Source organism: Nannospalax galili, unplaced genomic scaffold, assembly GCF_000622305.1.
Source record: "Nannospalax galili isolate Female #2095 unplaced genomic scaffold, S.galili_v1.0 scaffold1191, whole genome shotgun sequence".
NCBI lineage: Eukaryota > Metazoa > Chordata > Mammalia > Rodentia > Spalacidae > Nannospalax > Nannospalax galili.
In genome coordinates, this window is record NW_008330570.1 from 1,366,557 (window position 1) to 1,391,329 (window position 24,773).

Here is a 24,773-nt window from a genome sequence, read left to right on the forward strand (position 1 = left end):
GGCGGAGGAAACTTAAGAAAAACAAGAGGAGGAGGAGGAGGAGGAGGAGGATAAATTTAATCATGGTAGTCTCCTTTACGTACTGTTCTCCATTAATTTTTATTGAACAGAAGATCTCCACACAAGTATTCTAGAACCATCAATAATTAACACATTTCAGATTATGACTGTAAACTTCCCAAGCTATCCATCATTGTTTGTTATCCTCTCTACACAGCAGAACAGGGTGTTGTTGGACACCCACCAACTTTGTAACTGAGGAGATGCTGGTTACCCTTTCTTTCCTTTCAGAGGTTTATGCCAAGACATCAGAAATGGTCAGCATTCCTAATTTATTTGATGTAGCCTTGAGTATTGGGAAACACCTCCTGCTGGTTTTTCTTCTCCCCCACAAATGTATGAGCATTAAGTCCACCAGCTGTTTGTATGAATATGTGACTTTCTCATTGTTATCTCCATTGAAGAGAGGAAAAGGTACATAAAGGGCTTTGCAGTTAGATAGGCTTGGAAAATATCACTTTTGTTTCATAACTTACTGGATATTGGCAAGTAATTTAACCTCTCAGTTTCTTCATCTGTGAAGTGAGTAAAATATCTGCCTTGTAGGGATTTTTTTGTGACTTGGTATTGTCAGGATACCTAGCACTTTGTTATGTGACACTCCATGTGCAGAACTAGAATATTTTGGATTCTCAATGAATATTGATTGAACATGATACATGGCAGATGGTATATAGAAGAATATATTGAATTAACAGAAAACATTAAGTAAATGTTAACAATTATGCTCACATAAAGTAGAACAGAATTATAAAATGTAAGACAGTTTTATATAATCTGTTGTATTTTTCAAAATTTCAGTTATAACTATTTTTCTTGTTGCACTGGGGGTTGAACGCAAAGCATTATAATGCTAACTAGGCCTGTGTACTGAGCTATGTCTCCAGCCTCAGCTATAATTAATTATTTCTCTATAAGTCTGCAAGTAGACTAGCAGAATCGTTAAATGTGCAATTAATTGCATAGTGGGGCAGAAAGAACCTGTGTAAATATAACAGATATACAATGGTATGCTTTAAAAGCTTATTGATTCCAGCAAGTTATGTGATCCTGTTTAGGTGCTGCCGCAATCAGTCACATGCTACGTATGTGTGTAAATGCTGTAATAGTGCCTGCATGTTTGGATTGCTAATACTACAGAGAAGGTGGGAAAGATTCTAATACTAATACTTTCAGCTTAGCCAGATCTGCCCTCCATTTCCATTGTATTATTTGGTTATTCTCTGGTTTTATTTCAGGATTATGAGTGTGATGATTGATTATCTACCACATGGCCTTTTGTTGTCTTTGTAGAATACCCAGCCAAAAGTTCGGAAGATGATTTGAAAGTTTAGACCTTAATTGATTAAAGGCTTTATGATCATGGGATTCTGGTCACCATGGTCTCCCTGCTATCCAGCCCATCATTGGTAACAAATTTGGTGCTATGTATGCTATATATCATGTCTTGGTTGAGTTTTCTTTCATGTTTTAAAATCATCTCTCACAAAAAGCAAATAATGCTTGCAGTTGCACACCTGAATTATTTTGTTTTTATATGCTTATGGTAACTTAAATTGAGGAAGCAAAAATGTTATACTTGTTTGTAGATTTGTTCTGTGTTTTAGGAAGTTGAGGAAGTTGTAGTCATAACTTGGTTTATGAGACTTCTGTGTTAACATTTTTTTTTTTTTGTCTTTTTGAGACAGGGTCTCCCTGTAGCCCCAGCTGACGTAGAACTCACTGTGTAGAGCAGGCTGTCCTTGAACTCACAGAGATTTGCCTGTCTCTGCCTCCCAAATGCTGGGATCAAAGGTGTGTGCCACCATGCCTGGCTTGTGTTAACTTTTTTAGCTACTAATATCACACTTTTCCCAGACTCAAACTATAATTCTGAGAGTTGTCTCTTTGGTTCTTTCTATTTCATAATTACTCATATCGAAGAATCAGTGAATTCTGCTTATTTTGAACCCTTCACTTTTTCTAGCTCATCTCCTTTTCCTGCTGCCTCTGTTTTAGATCAGGTGCCAGGTTAAGTTCTCAGCTTGAATTGATTGATCTCCTTGCTTTAGCCTTTTCTTCAAAATTAGTTGTCTATTTATTTTTATTTTATGTGTTTGAATGTTTTGCCTGCATGTATATAAGTGTACCATGTGTATGCAGCGTCTGTAGAGGCCAGAATAGTGCATCAGATCCCCTGGAACTGGGGTTACCAATGGCTGTTAGCCACCATGTGGGTGCTAGGAACCCAACCCACATCCTTTGCAAGAATAGTCAGTGCTCTTAACTACTGAGCCATCTTTTCAGTCCCCTAGTTGTCTGTCTCGAATCTGTGTTCTTCTCAATGATCCACTTTAACAACCCTAAAGTTCAGGCATCTCTGGCAGCAAGCACTTTCACAATTACAGGCCATGCTGAGACAAAGCAACTGACAGAAATGCTTCCTAGCATCCTAAACCAGGTTGGTGCCAACAGTCTGACTAGTTTAAGGAAACCGGCTGAAGCTCTGCCCAAACAATCTGTAAATGGAAAAGCACCCCTTGCTACTAGAGAAGATGATGATGATGAAGTTCCAGATCTTGTGGAAAGTTTTGATAGGCTTCTAAGAATGAGGCAAACTGAATTGAGTCAACTTCTGAAAAGATAAAACTTTGAAGTTACTGGGACCTGCTCTTTTATTTTATGAATGCTTTTTAAAAATTCTTTTGTTTATGGATCTGATAAATCTAGATCTCTAATATTTTTAAGTCTAAGCTCCCTGGACACTGCAGCTCTTTTCAGTTTTTGCTTATACACAATTTATTCTTTGCAGCAAATTAAGCTGAAGAAGCCTGGGAATAAAGTTTGAAAAAATTTAATAAAAAAAAAAATCCGTGTTCTTTTCCATAAAACCTTTTAAAACTTCTGTCTGCTACAGGTTAAGTCCAAGATTTTTTTTTTTTTTTTGGTTTTTTTGAGACAAGGTCTCCTGGAACTCACTACGTAGACCAGGCTGGCCTGGAACTCACAGAGATCTGCCTGTCTCCGTCTCCCAAGTGCTGGGATTAAAAGTGTGTACCACCATGCCTGGCTAAATCCAAAATTTTTAATCTTAGAATTATAATAAATTCTTATTCATCCTTTAAGGCTCAGCACAGTACCCTGTAGGAGTTCCCAACCACAGTTTTGGCATTAATTTTCTGTGTACTAAACAACTCCAATAACTAGACTTTATCTTTTAGGGAAGGAATGAAGAAAACCAATGCGTATGTGGGTAAAGTTTCCTCCTGCCCAGAGGGAGTAAACACATGAGGTTGATGAGTGTGGTAAACAGGCCTATAACCCCATTGTTGTAAAGCTTAGACTATGTTTTGACAGGGAGGGTAGTATTATTACAAATAAAATTGGCAGTGTCATGGTAAGCCTTCTTGGAGGTTTACTCATTCTTATAGCCCAGTCCTGGCTTATCTTTGCTGTGTGGATGGATTTATCAGACCAGACATATCGGATATATTGATGCCTATTGCACAACATTAACCATTCTAATCAACTCTTACTTACCACAAAATGTAGTCAGATGAACTAGTTTGCTCTGTAGGAAGAAAAGAAATTTATCAATTCTCTTGTAAATAAATGAATTGGATTTACATACTAGGTTTTTGTTGTTGTTACTGTGAGTCACTAAATAAATATGAACTATAACCATATTTATCTAAGTCATTAAAGCTGAGGACTAGATCCTTGGTTGCATGGGATGATAGCATACAATTTGGTAAGATAAAAGTACCTTGTAACAACTTTTTGACAGGTGATCAACCCATTTTTTTTTCTGGTGATACACTAATGTGTACCCTTCCTGACTGCTTTGTTTAAAATTACCCCTGCAAGTATTTCTCTGAGGCTCCTAAAACTAATACGTAAATTATTTTGGATAAATAGATGTCTTATAATAGATTTTGAATTTTTCATTTATGTACAGTTAAATAATGAATTCTGGTATCAAAGTATTTCACTTGCCTTGGATGTTTGAAAAATAACAGGCATTTATTGAATACATACTATGTGTCAGGCAGTATACTGGATTATGTAATATTCTTAAAATATTGATGCAGGGCCGGGTGTGGTGGTGCACGCCTTTTATCCCAGCACTTGGGAGGCAGAGGCAGGCAGATCTCTGTGAGTTCAAGGCCAGCCTGGTCCACATAGTAAGTTCCAGGACAGCTGGGGCTACAGGGAGACCCTGTCTCAAAAAGACCAATATATCTATTGATGCAAGAGGCTGGGGAGATGGTTCAGTGATTAAAAGCAGTGACTGTTTTTATAGAGGACCCAGGTTCAGTTCCCAGCATTCACATGGCAGCTAATAACTCTCCACAACTCCAGTTCCAGGGGATCCAACACCTTCTGACTGCTGCAGGCACTACAGGGGTGCACCTATGTACATGCAGGCAATATTCTCCTACACATAAAATAAAAATAGTAAAATATTTTTTAAAATACTGATGCAAGCCAGGCATGATGGTGTACACCTTTAATCCTAGCACTCAGGAGGCAGGTGAACCTCTGTGAGATTGAGGCCAGCTTGGCTTATATAGTGAGTTCCAGGCCAGCTGGGGTTACAGGGAGACCCTGTCTCAAAAGAAAAAAAAAAAAATGCAAGTATTTTTATAGATTGGGAATCCAAGACTTGAAAAGGTTAAATAGCTTTCCCTGGTCAGAGTTAGGAATATAGCCAAGGAGATCTGAACCTAGAGCTGGTAATCTCCAAAGACCCTTCTCTTACTAGTGCATTTGTTTAATAAACATATGTGCATTTAAATAATTATGCATTTTGATAATTACTTTTTTATTATTTTTATTTTATGTGTATGAGTGTATTGCCTGCATGTATGAGAGTGCACCTGTGTCGTGCAGTGCCACAGAGGTCAGAAGAGGACTTCGGATTCCTCTGGAACTGGAGTTAAGGACGGTTCATAGCCACCATGTGGGTGCTGGGAATCGAAACTGGGTCCTCTGCAAGAGCAGTCAGTGCTCTTAACCGCTGAGCCATCTCTCCAGCCCCGATAATTACTTTTAGACACCGCCTTCCCCCCAGTGTATGTGTGTGTGGGTGTGTGTGGGTGTGTGTATGTGTGTGTGCGCGCTCACGCACGCATGTGCACAATCAAATCCAGGGCTTTGTGCATGCTAGACAAGTCTTGTACCGCTTTGCTATATACTTCACTCCTTTTTTTTTTTTTTTTTTTTTTTTTTTTTTTAGGGTCTTCCTGTAGCCCCCAGCTGGCTTGGAACTCACTATGTAGACCAGGCTGGCCTTGAACCCACAGCCTTCTGCCTCTGTTTCCCAAGAGCTGGGATTAAAGGTACATGCCACCATGTCTGGTAGTTCACTCCTTTTAAACTGTTTTTAAACCTATAGAGCTTAATTAGACAGCAGTGCTACTTTTATTTTAGATATGTTTCTTGTTTGGGGATTCAAAAAGAAAAAAAGAACATTATGGATTTCCATTTCATTCTTACAGACTTAATTTATAAGATTAAATCAATTTATAAGGTTAAATCAATTCTTGCCTAATTATAACAGCTCTTCCTTTCTCCTGAATTAACTTCTACAAGAATTTTGGTTCATGCCAAGGGTTTTTTTATTCCATATTTGCTGTTAAATATGTGACTGTTTCTTTTAAATTATTATATATTAAAGGCAGCATCATTACCCCACAGAATCCTCTACCCTTCTCTAAATATGAATTCTGCCTGTTCAGCAGCAGCAGAAGCTCTGCATTGTTTTTTGTTGGAAGTGAACTGACAGGGATGGACATTCCTACTGCTTAGTGAGTACAGTAAGCTGTGATATACCCTTGTTGTATTATTAATGGCTCCATGTTTTTATGTTGCAGATGGCTGAGAGCTAGCAAGAAAAAAATCAGGATCATGATGGCTCAGTTTCCCACAGTTATGAATGGTAAGCAGCTTTATGTTTGTGACAGGCTAAGGAGGATATGGGTTTTATTGTGGTGGTGATGGGTTTTGGCTTTGTTGTTTTTTTTTATATATATACAGAGGTTTAAAATACTTGTGTAAATAATTTTCCTTGACTTTATTAATGTAAAACTTCAAATATTCTTTATGAAAATACTGATAATTTATTTCATGGCATTGCATGTATCTTCTATTAGAATATTTTGCAGTAAATTCCAGACTTCTGTTTGTGTTCTGTGGTATTATTGGGAAAGTGTACTTTCCATCAAACAGGAAGGAATAACCTAAAGTATAGTCTGTTTAATACACAAAACTGAACTACAAAAAGCAGGGTGCCATTAGGTGAATAGTAATGCACTCTCTCTCTCTAATATTTAGTTTTTATTGTATGTAAATAGCATCTTGGGTATTTGAATTATTTAATTTAGAATTATTAGAATATTGACATTACTACCTAAGTATGTTTCTTTATACGTGTTTGCATATATACATATGTGTGTGAGTGTATCTACACATGTAAAAACAGGGATGTTACTATTGACTGCATGGGATCAAGCATATAATGGATGCTCTATAAGTGTGGATTTTCCTTCATTAGTTATAAGAACATGCTTAACAGAGCTGATAACCAAGAAGAGAATAAGCAGCAGAAATGTGTTTGGAAATATCACATTCTTGACTTAGTGATAATTTGGGGGAAAATGAATGAGATTTTAATGGATTTCTAAATTTGATTATCCGACAGTGTGAGAGAATATTAGTTTTTAAAGGTAATACTAAACGTCAATTTCTAAACTTATTACTCTTTCTTTCCTTCTTTTTTCTTCTCCTTCCTTCCTTCCTTCCTTCCTTCCTTCCTTCCTTCCGTCTCTGTCTCTCTCTTGTTCTCTCTCTCTTTCTCTCGTTCATTCATCTTCCTGTAGCCCCTACTCATAGATTCACCTGCCTCTCTTTCCCAAGTGCTGGATTAAAGGCATGTGCCACCACACTCAGCTTACTCTATCTTTCTATAAGGCTCAAAATAGAGACTAAGAGGTTTTTTGTCCACCCCCCCCAGGTATAAAATAGCAAACTGTTAGCTCTTTGAAAGGTTCTGTTACTGCTGCATATTCTGAGTAAAAAAGGTAGAATTTATATTTCCAAGTTTTCTCATTTTGAGGTGATCTCATTTCTAGAAAGTTCTTGACACATTAATATCTTACATGACTACTTTATCATTTGCTGTATAGTGTCCAAATTTGAAGGTTATTTTGAACACTATTTAGGAATTATTCCATGTCATGATTAACTTGTTGAGCATTTCTAGTCTACAAGTAATGGTAATCGTAATAATATTTAATAGTTACTATTTGTGATTTTCTTGGCTGGTGGAGTCTTAAACATTAGAAAGTCTGTGAGCTCCAGTAAGGGATTTTATATATTCATGTTTGTATCCCATTTATATTCAGTACATGAATATGAAGAGGTCAGAGTTGCTGGTTGGAGTCATGAGGAATTAGTCAGTCAATATTAACAGGTCGGTTGAGTTTGCCACTATGAAGACAAGTAGCCAAGAAAAGTTGAGGAGATAGTTGTATATGAGCGTCATAATGCGACAAGGATTGGTACATTGGGCCTGCTGCAGCATACTGTCTGTTGTCTTAGGAGAGACGTAGCCAATTGCTGCCTAAGAATGTACACATATGTGTTAGTGCAGCTCAAGCCTCTTCTGAATCAGACCCTCAGACTTCAAATAGTCTTAAGGTTTCTGACAATCTTCTTGTGATAATCTCTTACAAGAGTACTGTACCAGAAGAAGAGCTTGAAAGATTTTCCCTCTGTCATAATAGAGATTGAAACCAGGGCCACATTCATCCTCAGCTTGTGCTTTAATACTGAGCTGCTCCAACAGCCCCAACTTCTTTTTAATTATATTGTTTACTGGGATTGACTTGAATAAGGAACCCAACTTAATGAGTACCTTCCATGTGGCAGGCAGATATCAGATGCTTTATATTTTTGCTCTAGCTTTTTTGTTGTTATTGTTTGGTTTGGTTTGGTTTTGGTGCAGGGGGAGGGTGGGGAACGGAGTTTCACTGTTTCTCTGGCTAACCTTCCACTTGTCTCCCAAGTACCTGGGACTATAATAAGCACATGTTAGCATTCCTAGTTCGTTTTAGTTTATTTAAGTTGAGGTTATTGATGGTATTATTCACTCTTTTTTACTATACAGTTTGATGAATTCTAACAAATTCATTTAGTTGCATAAATCTGGAAATAGAACATTTCCATTGCCTAAAAATGTCCCTTGTGTGCCTTTGCCTCATCCTTGACCACTGGCAGCCACTGTAGATTTGCCTCTCCCAGAATATCAAAACAAATGGAATACACAATATGTAGCTTTTTGTGTCTAGCTTCTGTTACTTGGAAAAATACTTTTGTGATTTATCTGTGATGCTGCATGCAATTTTCCTTTTTAACTGCTGAGCATTCCATTGAATAAATGTGTACCACATGGACTGGAGAGATGGCTCAGTCAGTAAAATGCACACTGTGCAAGCACCGTGACCCAAGTTTGAGCCTCAGCAGCCACATAAAAAGGTGTTCTGCCGGGCGTGGTGGCACACGCCTTTAATCCCAGCACTTGGGAGGCAGAGGCAGGAGGATCTTTGTGAGTTCCGGCACTTGGCAGGCAAAGAGACAGGCCGATCCTTAGAGTTCACTCGACAGCCAGCCTAACTGATCTGTGAGGTCCAGGTTCAGTGAGAAACCCTGACTTAAAAAATAAGGTATAGGGGCTGGAGATTTGGCTCAGCAGTTAAGAGCACTGACTACTCTTGCAGAGGACCTGGGTTCGATTCCCAGCACCCACATTGTTGCTAACAACAGTCCAGAAGTCTAGTTCCAGGGGATCCAATGCCCTCTTCTTGCCTCCTTGGGTATTGCATGTTATGGGTGCACTTTCATACACGCAGGCAGAACACTCATACACATAAAGTAAAAATGAATAAATAAAAAAGTAAATAAGGTAGAGAACAGTTATGGAAGATACCTTATGTCTGGCCTCTACACCTATGTGCACACACACACACACCATACATGTTCCTAAATAAATGCATACTACACTTTGTTTATCCACTTATCAGCAGGATGCTTTTGGGTATTTCCAGGGTTAAAAGAGATTATGACTAAATCTGCTTTGGCTATCAGAATAAGTTTTTATATGGAAATAGGTCTTAATTTCTCATGGATATTAATACAATTCACAGTTGTTACACCTCAAGAATCTATTGAAATTTGTATGGTAAATATTTAACGTAATAAATTGCCAAACTGTTTTTTAAAAAATTGATTTATTTTTATTTTATGTGTATGCATGTATTGCCTGCATGTGTATAAGTGCACCCGTGTCATGCAATGCCCATGGAGGTCAGAAGAGGCTATCGGATCCCCTGGGACTGGAGTTACAGACAGTTGTTAGCTGCCATGTGGGTGCTGGGATTTGAACCCAGGTCTACTGCAAGAACAACTAGTGTTCTTAACTGCTGAGCCATCTCTCCAGCCCCACCGAACTGTTTTCTAAAGTGACTTTTCATTATACTTTCCCATCAGCAACATAAAAGTTTCTTGGTATTGTTGTCAGTTCTTGGTATTGTCCATTGTTTTTGTTTGTATGTTTGAATATCAGACATTCTTTTTCAGGCATTCTTTAGTCATGCAGGGATGTATTTTTGTGGGATATGTTTTAATTTGCATTTCTGTTGTGATCAATAAGATCAAGCATCTTGTCACATGCTTATCCCTCTCTTTTGGCATTAGAGATAAAAACCAGGGTTTTTACATGCTAGGCAGGTGTGGTCTCATTTAGCTGTATTCCTAGCCAGGAAGATTTTTTTTTTTAAGTATTGAGTTGAATAGTTCATTATATATGCTTTGTTTATATATTCTTTATGTATTTTATCAAATATGTTGTACTTTTTCCTAGTCTGTAATTTGTGTTTTCACTTTCTTTTTTGAGACAAGGGTTTCACTGTGTGGGCCAAGATGGTTTCAAATTCATGGATTCAGGTGGTTCTCCACCTCAGATCCCTAAATAGCTGAGACTATAGGTGTGCTACACCTATAGTTTCCATTTCTTAACAGTACTTTTAAGTACTCTTAACAGTACTGGCTGTTTCCATTTTCTTAACAGTACTTTTAAGAGAACAGAAGGTTTGGGGGCTGGAAAGTTAGCTCAGCCGTTAAGAGCATATATTGCTCTTGCAAGTTCAGTTCCTAGCACCCACAACGGGTGGCTCACAACTGCTTATAACTCCAGGGGAATTCAACTCATTCTTCTAGCTTCCACAGGCACTGCACTTAAGTGCACCAGTTCACACACAAACCCACACATATGTAAATAATTAAAAATAAAATCTTTTAGAAGAGAGAATAGAAGGATTAGGGTGTGTGTGTGTGTGTGTGTGTGTGTGTCACATGTGGGCACATGAATGTTATTGCATGTTTGTGGAGGTCAGAGGACATCCTTGTGTGTTGTTCCTTGTTGCCTTCTACCTCATTTGAGACAGGGTCCCGATTTTCCCTCTGCATTTACCAGGCTAGCTGGCCTGTTGAGCTTCTGGAGATTTCTCCTGTCTCTACTTCTATATCCCTCTAGGAGTACTGAGTTTACAGACAATCAATGGCACTACACATCCATGTTTTTATATATGCCTGTGGATTTGTACACAGGTCCTTCACTTGAGTGGTAAGCGCTTTTACCCAGAGTCACCTCCCTAACCCAAAGATTAGCTTTTGATGCAGTCCAGTTTATCAAAAATGTTGATAGTTTGTGTTTTGTGTCCAAAGAGTCATTGCATAATCCATAGTCACAAAGGTTTCTTTTGGGGTGTGGGATGAAGGGGCACAGTACTGGAGAGCAAACACATGGCCTTGTACATGCTAGGCTAGTATTCTCTTGCTGAGCCATCTCCCTAGCCCTTCTGTGTTTCCCTAAAGAAATATTGTAGTTTAGTTCTTATACTTAGTTCTGTGGTCCACTGAGTTATTTTTTTGTATATGATGCATCATCAAAGTTTATTTTTTGTTTTCTGTATGATCAGTTCTTTCAGTGTCTTTTGTTAAAAAGGTTATCTTTTCTTGGTTGAATTCTTTTTTTAATTTTAAATATATTTTTATTTTATGTTCATGAGTGCATTGCTTGCATGTAAGTGTACCCGTGCCAAGCAATGCCTTTGAAGGTCAAAAGAGAGTGTCAGATCCCCTGGAACTGGAGTTACTGATGGTTAGCTGCCATGTGGGTGCTGGGAACCAAACCCAGGTCCTCTGCAAGCACAGCCAGTGTTCTTAACCGCTGAGCCATCTCTCCAGCCCCTTAAAAATTTTGTTTTATGTATATGAATGTTTTACCCGCGTCTGTAAGTGCACATGTGTCATGCAGTGCCCATAGAGGCCCAGAAGAGTGTGTTGGATCCCCTGGAACTGGAGTTACAGATGGTTGTGAACAGCCATGTGGGTGCTGGGAATCAAACCTGGGTCCTCTGTAAGAGCAGCCAATGCTCTTAAAGGCTGAGCCATCTTTCTAGTGCCCTAGTTGAATTTCTTGCATTGATTTTGAAAATGGATTTGTAGATCTATTTCTTTTTAATTATCATTAAGGCAGAGAGTTTAAGAACTCAATTGGGCCTAAGTAGATTTCAATCTTGCATTCAACACTTATCACCTTGGACAAATTGTTTAATCTCTGTGTGCTATTTCCTCCTCATCAAAAAAAAGAGAGGCCTGGACAAATGATGCAGCAGTTAAGAGCACAACTCGAGTTCGGTTTCCAGTACCCACGTGGTGGCTAACAATTGTTCTCTGTAACTCCAGTTCCAGAGGATCTGGCATCCTCTTCTGACTTCTGTGGGTATTGCAGACATGTAGTACACTTACATATTTACATACATGCAGGCAAAATACTCGTATACATAAAAAGAAAAGAACAAAAAAAAACAGTGATAGTGGTATTTACCTTATGAGATTGTTGGAAAACTTAATTGAAGAAATAGTTATAGAGCTCTTAGAAAAGCACCTGATGATGGAGCATGGTGACTCATGTCTTTGATCCCAGAACTTGGGAGGCAGAGGCAGGGGGATCTCTTTGAGTTCAAGGCCAACCTCATCTACATAGCAGGTTCTAGGCCAGCTGGGGCTACAGGGAGATCCTGTCTCAAAAGACCAAAAAAAAAAAAAAAGTACCTGATAAATAGTAAATTTCATTAAATGTTAGCTATTATAATTTTGCCTATTTTTCATTTTTTAAATTAGTTTTTTAGATAAGCATACAAAGTAATGGGTTTCATTATGAGTTTTCATACATATGTGTCATTATACATTGTTCTCACTCATTCCTTCCCCCATACTCCTCTGTGCCCACTGGTTTATTTTTCTGCTCTTAATAGATAAAAAATGATATTTAGTTCTGTTTTATTGTAGGCATATTGCCTGTTACATGTAATCTCTACAACAACCTTATGCAGTTAGAGAGTATTCCTAGGTTATAGAGGGGGCAGTTAAAGTACAGAGAACTGGAGCATCTTATTCATGTTGTTAGAAGATAGTACAGTGCAGGGAAGTCAGACTATCCCAGTTCTAATCTCAGCTCCCTTGTAGTTTTGTTCTTGGTGGTGGGGACACAGGGCCTTGTACTTACTAGCCAAGCACTCTGCCACTGAGCTAAGTCCTCAACCCCCCAAGTTCTAATCTCAGCTCTGCTACTTACTGTATTATCTTGAGCAAGTTACTTTTCTGACATTGATTTTAGATTCCTTATCCATAAAATAGGGTTAATAATAGTACCTTAATTCATAGTATAGTGGTGGTCAGGGTAATGAGTTACTGTGTATGAAGTGCCTGACATAATCAAGGCTCAACAAAGTGATGTTTCCATCTTTGTCATCCTCTGTTGTTGTAATTTTCATTATTTTTTCAAATCACCATCATTTTTCCAGAGCCATCTAGTAGTAGATAAGCTCTGTAAATATATACTTGTCTTCCTTGCCACAGGAGTTCTGTCAGGTTTATTTATTTTCTAATAAGCTGATAAAAACAAGGAAAATTTTACTATACATGTGGAATTTATTTCAGAAGTATGCAGATTTAGCTATTCTAGATCCTTAGTTCTTCAGTACATCTGTTTATTTTTAACTGTAATCTTATAAAACTTTAAAAAAATATTTATTATTTTTATTTTATGTGTATGCGTGTATTGCCTGCATGTAGGTAAGTGCACCTGTGTTGTGCAGTGCTCACAGAGGACAGAAGAGACTGTCGGATCCCCAGCCATGTGGGTGCTGGGATTTGAACCTGGGTCTTCTGCAAGAAGAGTCAGTGTCCTTAACTGCTGCGCTCTCTCTCCAGCCCCTAAAACTTCTTTTTAAGAGATGTTTATAGATTTTTGAAATCTAATCATTTAGGACTAAGAAAAATGTGTTAAATCCATTTTAGTGTTTAAAATTAGAATAGGCCCCTTCTTTTCAGTGATACATATTTTTCGAAAATTGCCTTTCAGACTTTTACATGGTGTAGACAGCAGATATGAGTCAGTTTATATGCCTAAATACATTTGGTTCCTTGTTGACAGAAATTAAGTAAACTGATAAAGTAGCCAGAAGTGATATATAGATGATTATTAGCCACAGTGAGTGTATAAAACTTTATAAAGACTTCTCAGAGACCTGCTTTAGGTGAAGGATGGATAACATATAGGGTTGTTTGTGTTAAGTTCCCTCAAGTCCTCATCTTGTCTCTCTTCTTTTTTTTTCTCTACTCTCTCTTTTATTCATTCAGACATCTGTTCAGCAATCATTTTTAAGGGTTTGCTCTTTGCTGGGTACTCAGCTGGTTCTTAGGATAGAAAAGTAAATACACAAAGCTCCCATCCTCCAGGGCTCATAGTCTGGTAGAGCACATGGATGGCAAACAACTACAGCAACTTCCTATGTGCTCTATAGAAGCATGAAAAAGTCTCTTGAGAATTTGGAAGAGGAAACGATTACTGTCATCTAGAGATATCATTGTTCTTCTGGAGGAAGTGACATCTGCCCTGACCTTGAAAGATAAAGTCTGAAATGGAGGACTGGGTATGTAGCTCAGTGGTAGACATCTTGCCTAGTACAGTGAGACCTTAGGTTTAATCCCCAGCAATGGAGGAAAAAAGTGACCCTTTATAGTTAATTCGGCCTTTTTATTTATTGTCACATGGTTTCTCTTACACAACGGTACGTTAGCTGGTAGTCTCCAGCGCACTTAGAGCATCTTATACATCCCCTGGTTTCTCATACCATTCCCTTTTTGTGGGCAAAATGTTCCTTTTCCACCTCAGCACACATCAAGATTCAAGCCAAACTTCTAGCCTCTGCTTCAGTCTTAACCTTTCCTGTTACTCTCACTCCTGGCTTTTCTAACTTAGAATTCCATAACTTTTGTTGTGCTTCTGCTTAGGATTCTTCACAGGTTAACACTGTAAATGGTGGTAGTTGTTTTCTAGGTATAAATTCTTGAGAATGAAAATAATATTCTAAGCATCTTTTTATTGCCAATATTTACCTCATTCTGGTGAATGTTATACCAGTAATTGTTCAATAAATGTTAACTGAGTGAGTGAAAAGACTTAGAGTTGTACAGTTTATGGTTGATAGACCCCTGATTTTTGTGTCATTCAGACATAATATTCCCATTAATATTTACATTTTAGAATTTAGCATTCTTATGTATACACTATTTTGAGCAGGCTCATGTACATACTATAATTTCTCTCCTTTCACCTATGTTTTAGGAGGGCCAAATATGTGGGCGATTACCTCTGAAGAACGCACTAAGCATGACAAACAGTTTGATAATCTAAAGCCTTCAGGAGGATACATAACAGGTTTGTATTTATGCTTTTTATAGTTAATATTATCTTTCTGTTCATAGATCCTAAAATTAGTTTTAATTTTAATTTAACTGCTATCAACTTTGTATTAAGTAGTAAAATTCAAATCCATCAAAATCCTAAAATTAAATACTTTAGTTTCCCTTAAGATATCTTAATCTTTTGATTTGATTTATTATATAGAAGTTCTTTTCTTGAATTCTAAGTGATGGTCAGGAATTTGTTTTATTATCTAACTTCACATCTTAATATTATTTCAAGTTTTCAATTTCTTCTTTTTTTTCTTTTTTTTTTTTTCTCCCAATAGCCCCAGCTGCCTGGAACTTGCTATGTAGACCAGATGGCCTTGAACTCACAGAGATCCACTTGCCTCTGCCTCCCAAGTGCTGGGACTAAAGGTGTGGACCACCACGCCCAGCTTCAATTAATTTCTTGTATCATATGTATTTTCTGGAAAATAATTTCAATCCCCCCTCACACTTGTTTTATTTAGGGTGTTTTTTTTTGTTTTTTGTTTTTTGTTTTTTTGTTTTTTTTTTTGAGGCAGGGTCTTATAGCTCAGGCTGTCTTAACTCGGGATCCTCTTGCCTTCTGAGTGCTGTTATTACAGGTGTGTGGCACTCCCCAGCTCTGGAATCTGTTTTCATAATGCTAGCTCTCTGTCTTTTGAGGCTATGCTAGATAATTAGTTGTTGATGTTAGCAGAAAGACCATCAGAACAAAAAAGAGATTAATTTAGATGTGTCTTTCAATTTCTTTTTCTAAAAATGAAACTTTTAATTTCCGTGCCAGTGCTTCTTAGTGCTTTATGTATAATAATACCTATACCATTTTTCAGCTCTGCGCTATTCATTATCTCATTTAGTTTTCATAGTAGTCCTGTAGGTAGGCACTGTTTTTATCTATATTTATACAGGATGAAACCTAGACTTAGAGATGATGTGTAACTTGCTTATGGCTATAAAGATGATTAGTGCTGATACCTTTCTGCCATCCTCTTACCCATTATAGTGTCTAATGTTATTTCTGTTCTGCTATCTATAACTACCTTACCTGCTATCAGGATTCAGTTGCTCTGCCTACAAGTTAATAATGGCCTGTTATCATTCATGGCTGCTGGAAGATCCAAGATTCCTGAGTCAGTGACTAAGAACTTTATCACTAACAGCACAGCAAGTGATATGAGCATGCCCATGTTTCTGTTGGTTTCCTTTGTTGCCTAATCTGACAAAGATGATATAGAGTGCCAGAAGGACATGCTATAATTTTGAGAAAGCTATCATTTTGTAGCAAGCAATAAAGCAATTTTGTTCCTTGTTCTACTAGGAGACATTATTAATTCATTCTTCATGATTTTTTGCTTACAGACCCCTTTCTGAAAACTTCTTCCTCAGACAAAGCAGAATTTGGGTTTTATGTTCTTGGTATATATAGCAGCATACATAGGAATATGGAGAAACCTGTGGGGGGCTGTTTCCCTGACACTTGGTATTTTTAAATGTAGAACTCTTTTAGGAAGTATTGTTTCTTAACAATGTTTTAATAAATAGTATGTTAACAAGTAAAAGGCCTAATCGTGGAATGAATATCAAAGATAAATATTGTAATTTTTCATCACTGGTCAATAGAACTTCAGTGGTGACTTCTGATTGTTCTAAAATGTAAATAATTTCAAATATATGTTCATAACCCATCTATTCTTTAATGATTGAAGCTAAAATAAATTAACAGCATATACCCATTATTATTCATAAGTATTAGAATAATTCCATTTACTAATGTGCCACTTGACTTTTGTTTTTATTTACTTTCAGGCGATCAGGCCCGTACTTTTTTCTTACAGTCAGGTCTGCCAGCTCCTGTTTTAGCTGAAATATGGTAAAATGTTTTCTTTTATATATGTACTTAAATTTCTGATGACCTTTTTTTTTATAATATTGATAATATAAAATAATTTATTGTTAAGAATATTTCTTCAGCTTCTAGGGAAATAAACTTTATTGAGTAAATCATTGAAATAATTTGGAGTTTTTTTCTATAGGACAAACTTCTAGTTCTATTAGAATTTTAAGAAAAGATATAAATTATCATTGAAAAAATATTTATGTATAATTTGGCAGAATCTCAATCTTTCTGTTATTTTATATTATTTTCATTTCTTTTCATCATCTACAAACCCCAAACTAGCTATTCCTTTCCCTGCTTTTATTAAAAAAATTATCCAGAATATCTGGGGTTGTGTTTTTTCAATGTATTGCCCCGTCATTTTTCTTTATGGAACATTCACATGCTTAAGAGAATGCCAGACACACAACATGCATTCAAATATTTGAACTTATGAATAAATTAAATATAGGGTGTGTGTGTGTGTGTGTGTGTGTGTGTGTGTGTGTGTGTGTGTTAGTCTCACTGTGTAGCCTTGGCTTGCCTAAAACACTGTGTAGACCAGGCAAGCCTCAAACTTGGAGCAGTTCTCCTGCCTTTGTCTCTAGAGTGTCTGGGATTTCAGGGGTGCGCTACCTCTCCTGGCTTAGAATTATATCCTTGAATGATCAGTTTCTAGCTACATTGATGGAAATCCTCCCTAAAGTGTCTACATTATATATAGACTGGCAACATTTTGTTAGATGCTGTCTATGGCCACTATTAATATTTGTTTTATCTTTTTATTATTCATATATAAGTATATTTAATGAAGTGATGATCTACAAGCAGATTGCTTTGTTTTTATTTTCTTAACCTCAACAATAATTTTTATTTTCTCATCACCACCCCACATACCAATCTATTCACTCATTCTCCTTTTAGGGCCTTATCAGATCTGAACAAGGATGGGAAGATGGATCATCAAGAGTTCTCCATAGCTATGAAGCTCATCAAATTAAAGCTTCAAGGCCAACAGTTGCCCGTGGTTCTCCCTCCTATCATGAAACAACCCCCTGTGTTCTCTCCACTAATCTCCGCTCGTTTTGGTATATATTTATTAATTTAATAACCTTATTTGATTGTTCAGTATGATTCTTTGGGAATCAGAAAAGGATTTATTAACACAAAATTACAATCCCCAAACGTCCAAGTTAATTTTCATGTCTTTGAGATAAAAATATTCAATTTACTGCTATTGCTAAGGTGTCCGTGTTTCCCAGTTTTCCAGGAGCAGGTCTGAGTTCATGCCTTCTGTCTTGGTGTTTAATCTTATCAGAATCCTCTTTCATAACTCCTGGTTGTGAAATAAATTACATGTCCCCTTAGTTACAACTGATTTTAAATACTATTTTTAATGAATTTCTTCTGTCATTTATATAAGTAGAAAGTAGGATGGTAGTTACTAGAAGCTGCAGAACGGAAGCTATAGGGGTAATCAAGGAGAAAAATGGGTAATGGGTACAAAATTATAGTTAGAGAATAGAAGTGAATTTTGGTGTTCTATTGTATAGTGGGGTGATTATAGTTAACAATATTGTATTTTATATTCCAAACTAACTAGGAGAAAAGACTTTGAATTTTTTAACACAAAGAAATGATAGATGGTTGAGATGATAGATAAGCTAAATACCCTGGTTTGAGTATCATATAATATATACATGTATCAGAACATCACACTGTACTACATAAATATGTAGTAGTTATGTGTTCTTAAATATAAAATAAAGCAAGAATGTTGAATAAATTTAAACTCTCATAAAATGGTTTAATTTGTAGTGTTTTAATATCATAGATGAGTAGAAATAGGAACTCATTATGTAGACCAGAAATTGAGGCCCAAAAGTTGTAGACTTCATGCTAATTAATTTACATACTCATCAAAGATTACCAGTTGATATGTCTTCCAAGTAATTTTGATTAGCCAAGTAATTTTGATTAGCTGATTTTGAATGGAGCATTCAGTTATGTATCTCTGTGTTGAAAAATACATTCCTTCACTTCCTGATGTTAGATTTGAATATACCCCATTCTTCCACTGTCACACTCCGCTGTAGAGGAACGTACCAAAGTACTGACTGATCATATTTTTTGGAGGGGGGTGTCTTTTTGAGACAGGGTCTCCCTGTAGCCCCAGCTGGCCTGGAACTCATTATGTAGACCAGGCTGGCCTTGAATTCACAGAGATTGGCCTGCCTCTGCCTCCCAAGTGCTGGGATTAAAGGTGTGTGTGCCACCATGCCTAGCTCAGCTGACCATTTTTTTTTTATGTTGTACTTACTGTTCTGAAATTAGGAAACAAAGATCATTACTTTGCTCTTTTAAAGAATTGTCTTTAAGTTCATAGATATGTTGCTTAGAAGAAAAGTGAAATATGTGGTATGTTTGCAAATGATTCACGTACATAAATGTGTCTGCTACAATATCTACTGATTAAAACTGTTTGTGTTTGAGGAATGTACATGTTTATTAGCATGGTAACATAGCAGCATTGTATTTGTTTTTCTTACACAGAATACCACATGTAATCAGATAAAACATTTTATCTTTAAAATACTATATTTAATTGGAAAATGTTGATTAGTTTTAGTCACAGTAAGAAAAGAGAAATTGACTACTGAGCATCTTCATAGTTCATACAAAACAGAATATTAATATTAAAAGCACTAGCTTCTCTACTTCAGATTAAAAACACTTTAGGGACTATTTTAAGGATAGTTTGCCCATGGTGTATCTATAAACACAGGGACTACTCCCTATCCTGTAACTTGATTATATTTTATAGTCGATTTTCTAGGATTGAAAAATGTGTTCTCTTTTATCTTTAGGGATGGGAAGCATGCCCAATCTGTCCATTCCTCAGTCATTGCCTCCAGTTGCACCCATAACAACACCCTTGTCTTCTGCAACTTCAGGGACCAGTATTCCTCCCTTAGTGATGCCTGCTCCCCTAGTGCCTTCTGTTAGTACATCATCATTACCAAATGGAGCCGCCAGTCTTGTTCAGCCTTTATCCATTCCTTATTCTTCGTCAAGTAAGTGTCTAATGAGTCAGTATTTCATGTGAAGAAAGAAGCTATTATATTTGTGCTCACACAAATAGATTTCCTTTGTGGAACTGTCTCGTGTGAACCTCTTCTCTCTTTTTTTTCAGCATTGCCTCATACATCATCTTACAGTCTGATGATGGGAGGATTTGGTGGTGCTAGTATACAGAAGGCCCAGTCTCTAATTGATTTAGGATCTAGTAGGTATGAATACTTAGCATGTACAACACTGTATGCTTTCACTGTGATTTTTTTTTTTTTTTGGTCTTTTTTTGAGACAGGGTCTCCCTGTAGCCCCAAGGTCTCCCTGTAGCCCCAACTGGTCTGAAACTCACTATGTAGACCAGGCTGGCCTGGAATTCACAGAGATCTGCTGGGACTAAAGGTGTCCACACCCCACTCAATGTAACTTTTTTTTTTTTTTTTTTTTTTTTAGGTATGCGTGTATTGCCTGCATGCAGGTAAGTACACCCATGTCATGCAATGCCCATGGAGGTCTCACAGAGATTTGCCTGCGTCTGCCTCCCAAGTGCTGGGATTAAAGGCATGCGCCACCATGCCCGGCTCAATGTGAAATTTTATTTAATGTACTTATTTAATAAGCCCTGACTTATCCAGATTTTACTTCTTAGTGGAAAACTATAAATACTTAAAATCTTCTACTGATAATTCACATAAAATGTTATTTTTGATATTATTAAATATCTGTATTTTACTTTTGAAAAAATAGGTAATCAAAAAAATATTCTGCTGTGTTTTAGTGAACTTTTTTCCTCAAATTACGTACTTTTATGAAAATGTGTGTATTTCTCAAGATGTCTCATCAACATTGTATGTTGTTAATTCCTTTTCTTGAATAAATTCTGCTGATTTGAGTATCTTTTAAACTTTAGAAAACACAAAAGTATCATTTACCACCTGTCATAGGAATCATTATTGTTCTCTTCAAAGCAGGGTACAAAAAGGGTTACCTTTGGCCCAGAACAATATTTGTATCACAGCTTAAACACCAACTGATTTTGTGACCTTATTTTTTCTTAACATCACTGCATCATGCTTATCAAAGCAGATAGTTATATCTTTTAGGTGTGTTGGGAAGATAGGAAATGCTGCTTTGTAAAGGGCCTGGCACAGTGCCCAGATATTAATGTTCTTGATAGATAAAGTTCTATATATTGATTGCCATTGTATTATATAGAAGGTATGATTCTTAATGTTGTCTTATAAAGTTTAATGAAATGTATTTTATTTAGTAACAAAATTTTAAAATAAATTTCATTATAGCTCAACTTCCTCAACTGCTTCACTCCCAGGGAACTCGCCCAAGACTGGGACCTCAGAGTGGGCAGTTCCTCAGCCTTCAAGATTAAAGTATCGGCAAAAATTTAATAGTCTAGACAAAAGCATGAGTGGATACCTCTCAGGTAAATGGTGACAGTGATTAAAAGTAAAGTCTTTTATATAGCTGCGTTTGAAAAACTGTTATTTGAATTAGTGCTTTGTGTCTTCTCTAAACTTCTAACATTCAAAAAATTTAGAAGGCATTTGATACAAATAGTATAAGTTGTGTAAGAGTTAAAAGATGGATTCAACTTAATTGCCTTATACCAAGTTAAACACAAAGATATATACCCAGCTTTGTGGAAAAACATCTCTCAAGATCAAATTTTATCCTCTGAGCTTTGAACTGAATGAAAACCCCAAATCACAAGGTGTCAGGGGAGGGGGTTATGACCTTTAGTCTTAGCTCTCTTTGTCTGAAAGAAACTCATTTTCTCTGCTTGCCCTCTCCATTGCTCACCCTTTAAGCTGTAACCCAAATGTGTCTGTAGAACATTTGAGTACAGTTTAGAACGTTATCTAAACTTTATTAATTGAGGATAGTGAAGGTAATATACACAAGATAAATACTTGTAATAGGCAAGAATAGTTCCTACCTTCTAACTTCCCCACTCCTTTGTCACTCAATAAGTTATTATGTAAGACAGAGTAAAATAACAGATAAAGAAAATCTGGAATAAATGCACATTGGAGATTCACTCAGCCATAAAGAAGAATGGAATTGTGCTGCTTGCTAGATAATGGGTGCTACTGGAGATCATCCTATTAAGTGACATCAGTTAGACATGAAAAACAAATACCACATTTTCCCTTGTGAGTCCAAGAATTCTTTATAGATGCATAAAACCAAATATGACATGAATTCAGAAAGGAGATGGGAGGGAGGAAGGAGACCAGCAGGAAGGGGAAAGGGAAAGGGACTACCTAAAGGGAAGGAATATGAGGGGGATGAATCTGATCAAAGTTCATGATGTAGTTGAAATCGTCTATATGAAACCCAACACATATATGTATTCCAATTTAAAAAACAGAGCTTTCTTTACACTCTTAGGGGAGCATAGAGTGGGAGAAGTTAATACTGAAGGTATCAGGATAAACATTTTCTAGGAAGAGAACATTTAAGCTTTATTATGAAAGAATCATCATTTGACAGGCAGAGGGAGGACAAGAAATTCTAAATCAAAGGCTAGATGGCACATCTAAAGAGTAAAAGTGCTTTATTACATTGGAGCAGCAGAGGGGTAAGGGAGCAATGAGTTTTGAAAGTCAATGAGCAAAAACATAATGTATTTTCTTTAAAGATACACATTTTTCTTTCTAAAAGCAAAAGAATTATACCCACAAATTTCATTCAGGGTAGTGAATATCTTTTGATGGAGAGGGAAGTATAGAGATAAATTAGAGAATGGGGATTGCTTCAGGACATTTAGTTATGATCTGATTCCTAACATGGCCGGTAGTTTATAGAGAATGTTTCATTATTGTACTTCATAACTTGCATATATTCTGTGTTTTTACGTTCATCTACTTCTTTACAGCTGATTTTCTTTTAAAAAATTTTTTAGCTTAGGGTTTTTATTTTATGTGTATGAGTGTTTTGCCTGCATGTAAGTGCCCCCATGTCATGCAGTGCCCACAGAGGCCATAAAAGGGCATCAGAACCTCTGGAACTGGAGTTATGGATGGTTGTTAGCCACCATGTGTGTGCTGGGAACTGAATGCTGGTCCTCTGCAAGAGCTGCCAGTGCTCTTGACCACTCTGAGCCATCTCTCCAGACCCTAGCTAAGATTTCCTATAATTTTATTGTTTTATGAAACAAGGTATACTGTGTTTTTCCACCTTTTATAAAAAACATTCTACTGCTCTGAAGGGGTGGGTTATTATAAATGATGTCTTAGTGTACTGTGTCCTAGTTTTAGTAATAGTGTTTTTTTTTCCTGGTGTTACATAAAATAGTAGTGTCTTGAATGTTAGAATCAGTGAGAATATGATATTGAAACCTACTGGAGATTAATATGTTCATGATTTCATTCTTTGAAAACATGAACTTGCTGGGCATGGTGGTATACGCCTTTATTCTCAGCATTTGGGAGGCAGAGACATGAGGATTTCTGTGAGATCAAGGCCAGCTGGGGCTACAGGGAGACCTTGTCACAAAAAAAATTTTTAAAAAGAAAGAAAAGAAAACACAAACTTCTTTGGATGCTGTGATTTGCAGTAAAGAATAAAAAATATTTTTATTGATTCTTTGAGAATTTCATACAATGTATTTTGACTATATTCAGGCCCCTTTTTTTTCAATTTAACAAAACTGGATTGAAATGACATATTCAAAAATGTTTACAGGTCTAAAAGTCCATTATCAGAAAAATGGATAAGTAAATTATATTGTATTTATATAACAGAGTACATCAATAAAAATTGAACTGATGCAGCAACCAGAATGAATTTCAGAGATATGATACTAAATGAAAGAAGCCTGGTACAAAAAAAAATTCAATTTATTTTTATGAAGCTAAAGAGCAAGAATCCTAATTAATAGTGATAGAAATTAGAATACTATAATTACTGTTATCATGGGGCTATGCCTGAAACATTTGTATCTTGATGTGAGTGTTGGGTACATGTGTAGTTAACCTATGTAAAAATAAACCAAGTCTTAGTATTCCTGTGTATGTACCATAACATTGGCAGTGGTTTTTATTTTTGTATTTTTGGCAGTGCTAGGGATTAACCTGGAACCTTATTCATGCTAGGCAAGTGCTCTATCACTGAGCCATATCCGTAGCCCCTTGACAGGTGGTTTTGCATTGAAATCTGAAGGGTGACACCTGGGGAGTCAGCTGAGAAGAAATTAGCCCTAGTATAACTTTATCTGTTATACTATATATATATAGTATATATATATATACTATATATCTGTTATATATAATATGTGACACACATTATAGAACATTTGTGTGTTGTATTGTTTTCAAAGAATGTTGTTCTGAGATACAAAAGGATAAAGCAATTGTGTGTGTGTGGGGGGGGGTTTCTAACTTTATTGTGCAGTTTTTAAGCTTGAACTTTATAGATGATAACATTGTTCCACAATGTCAAAAACTTGGACATGCCTGGAAGGAGCCTGTGATATGGTTCAGGTACAGGCAGTATTTGATCAGTGGTTTAAAAGTACTGTGACAGTGTTGATGGAGAAGTGAATAGCTCTTGAGGATATAGGAGAGGAGGTTTCACAGAAGTGATAAATTTTGAGTTCACTCTTTGTAGCAGGAGCTTTTGCTGAGGAGACGGTGTATACACTGTTGTATGCAGAGTTACAATCTTGATTCAAACTGAACCCAGAGGAGGGGCTGACTCTTCTGGTTCTCCTAGCTCAGTCACCTAGACATGGGAAGTGGGACACCTATTGACTAGAAGATCATCCCTAGAGATTAGAGTACATACAAGATAGTGCATAGCCACAGAGTAGCTTATGGAAGCAAATGTTCCTCTGAAACAGAAAGGGATCCCAGCACTGAAACAGAAAGGGATCCCAGCACTGAAACAGAAAGGGATCCTAGCACTT

The 24,773-nt window shown here is 36.7% G+C and overlaps 1 protein-coding gene and 1 pseudogene across 3 annotated transcripts in view; both read left to right on the forward strand.

The window, feature by feature from the left end:
• Itsn2 (intersectin 2) overlaps positions 1-24,773 on the forward strand; it is a 144,172-nt gene that overhangs the window by 20,891 nt on the left and 98,508 nt on the right. For all 3 annotated transcript variants that reach the window (XM_008848726.3, XM_008848736.3, XM_029553850.1), the window contains exons 2-8: positions 5,916-5,980; positions 14,795-14,887; positions 16,708-16,771; positions 17,702-17,865; positions 19,645-19,851; positions 19,971-20,067; positions 21,148-21,287. In XM_008848726.3, coding sequence (XP_008846948.1) covers positions 5,950-5,980; positions 14,795-14,887; positions 16,708-16,771; positions 17,702-17,865; positions 19,645-19,851; positions 19,971-20,067; positions 21,148-21,287 — 796 coding nt within the window. In that variant the 5' untranslated portion in view covers positions 5,916-5,949. The remainder of the gene's footprint in view (positions 1-5,915; positions 5,981-14,794; positions 14,888-16,707; positions 16,772-17,701; positions 17,866-19,644; positions 19,852-19,970; positions 20,068-21,147; positions 21,288-24,773) is intronic.
• Positions 2,384-2,661, forward strand: LOC103746510 (annotated as a pseudogene).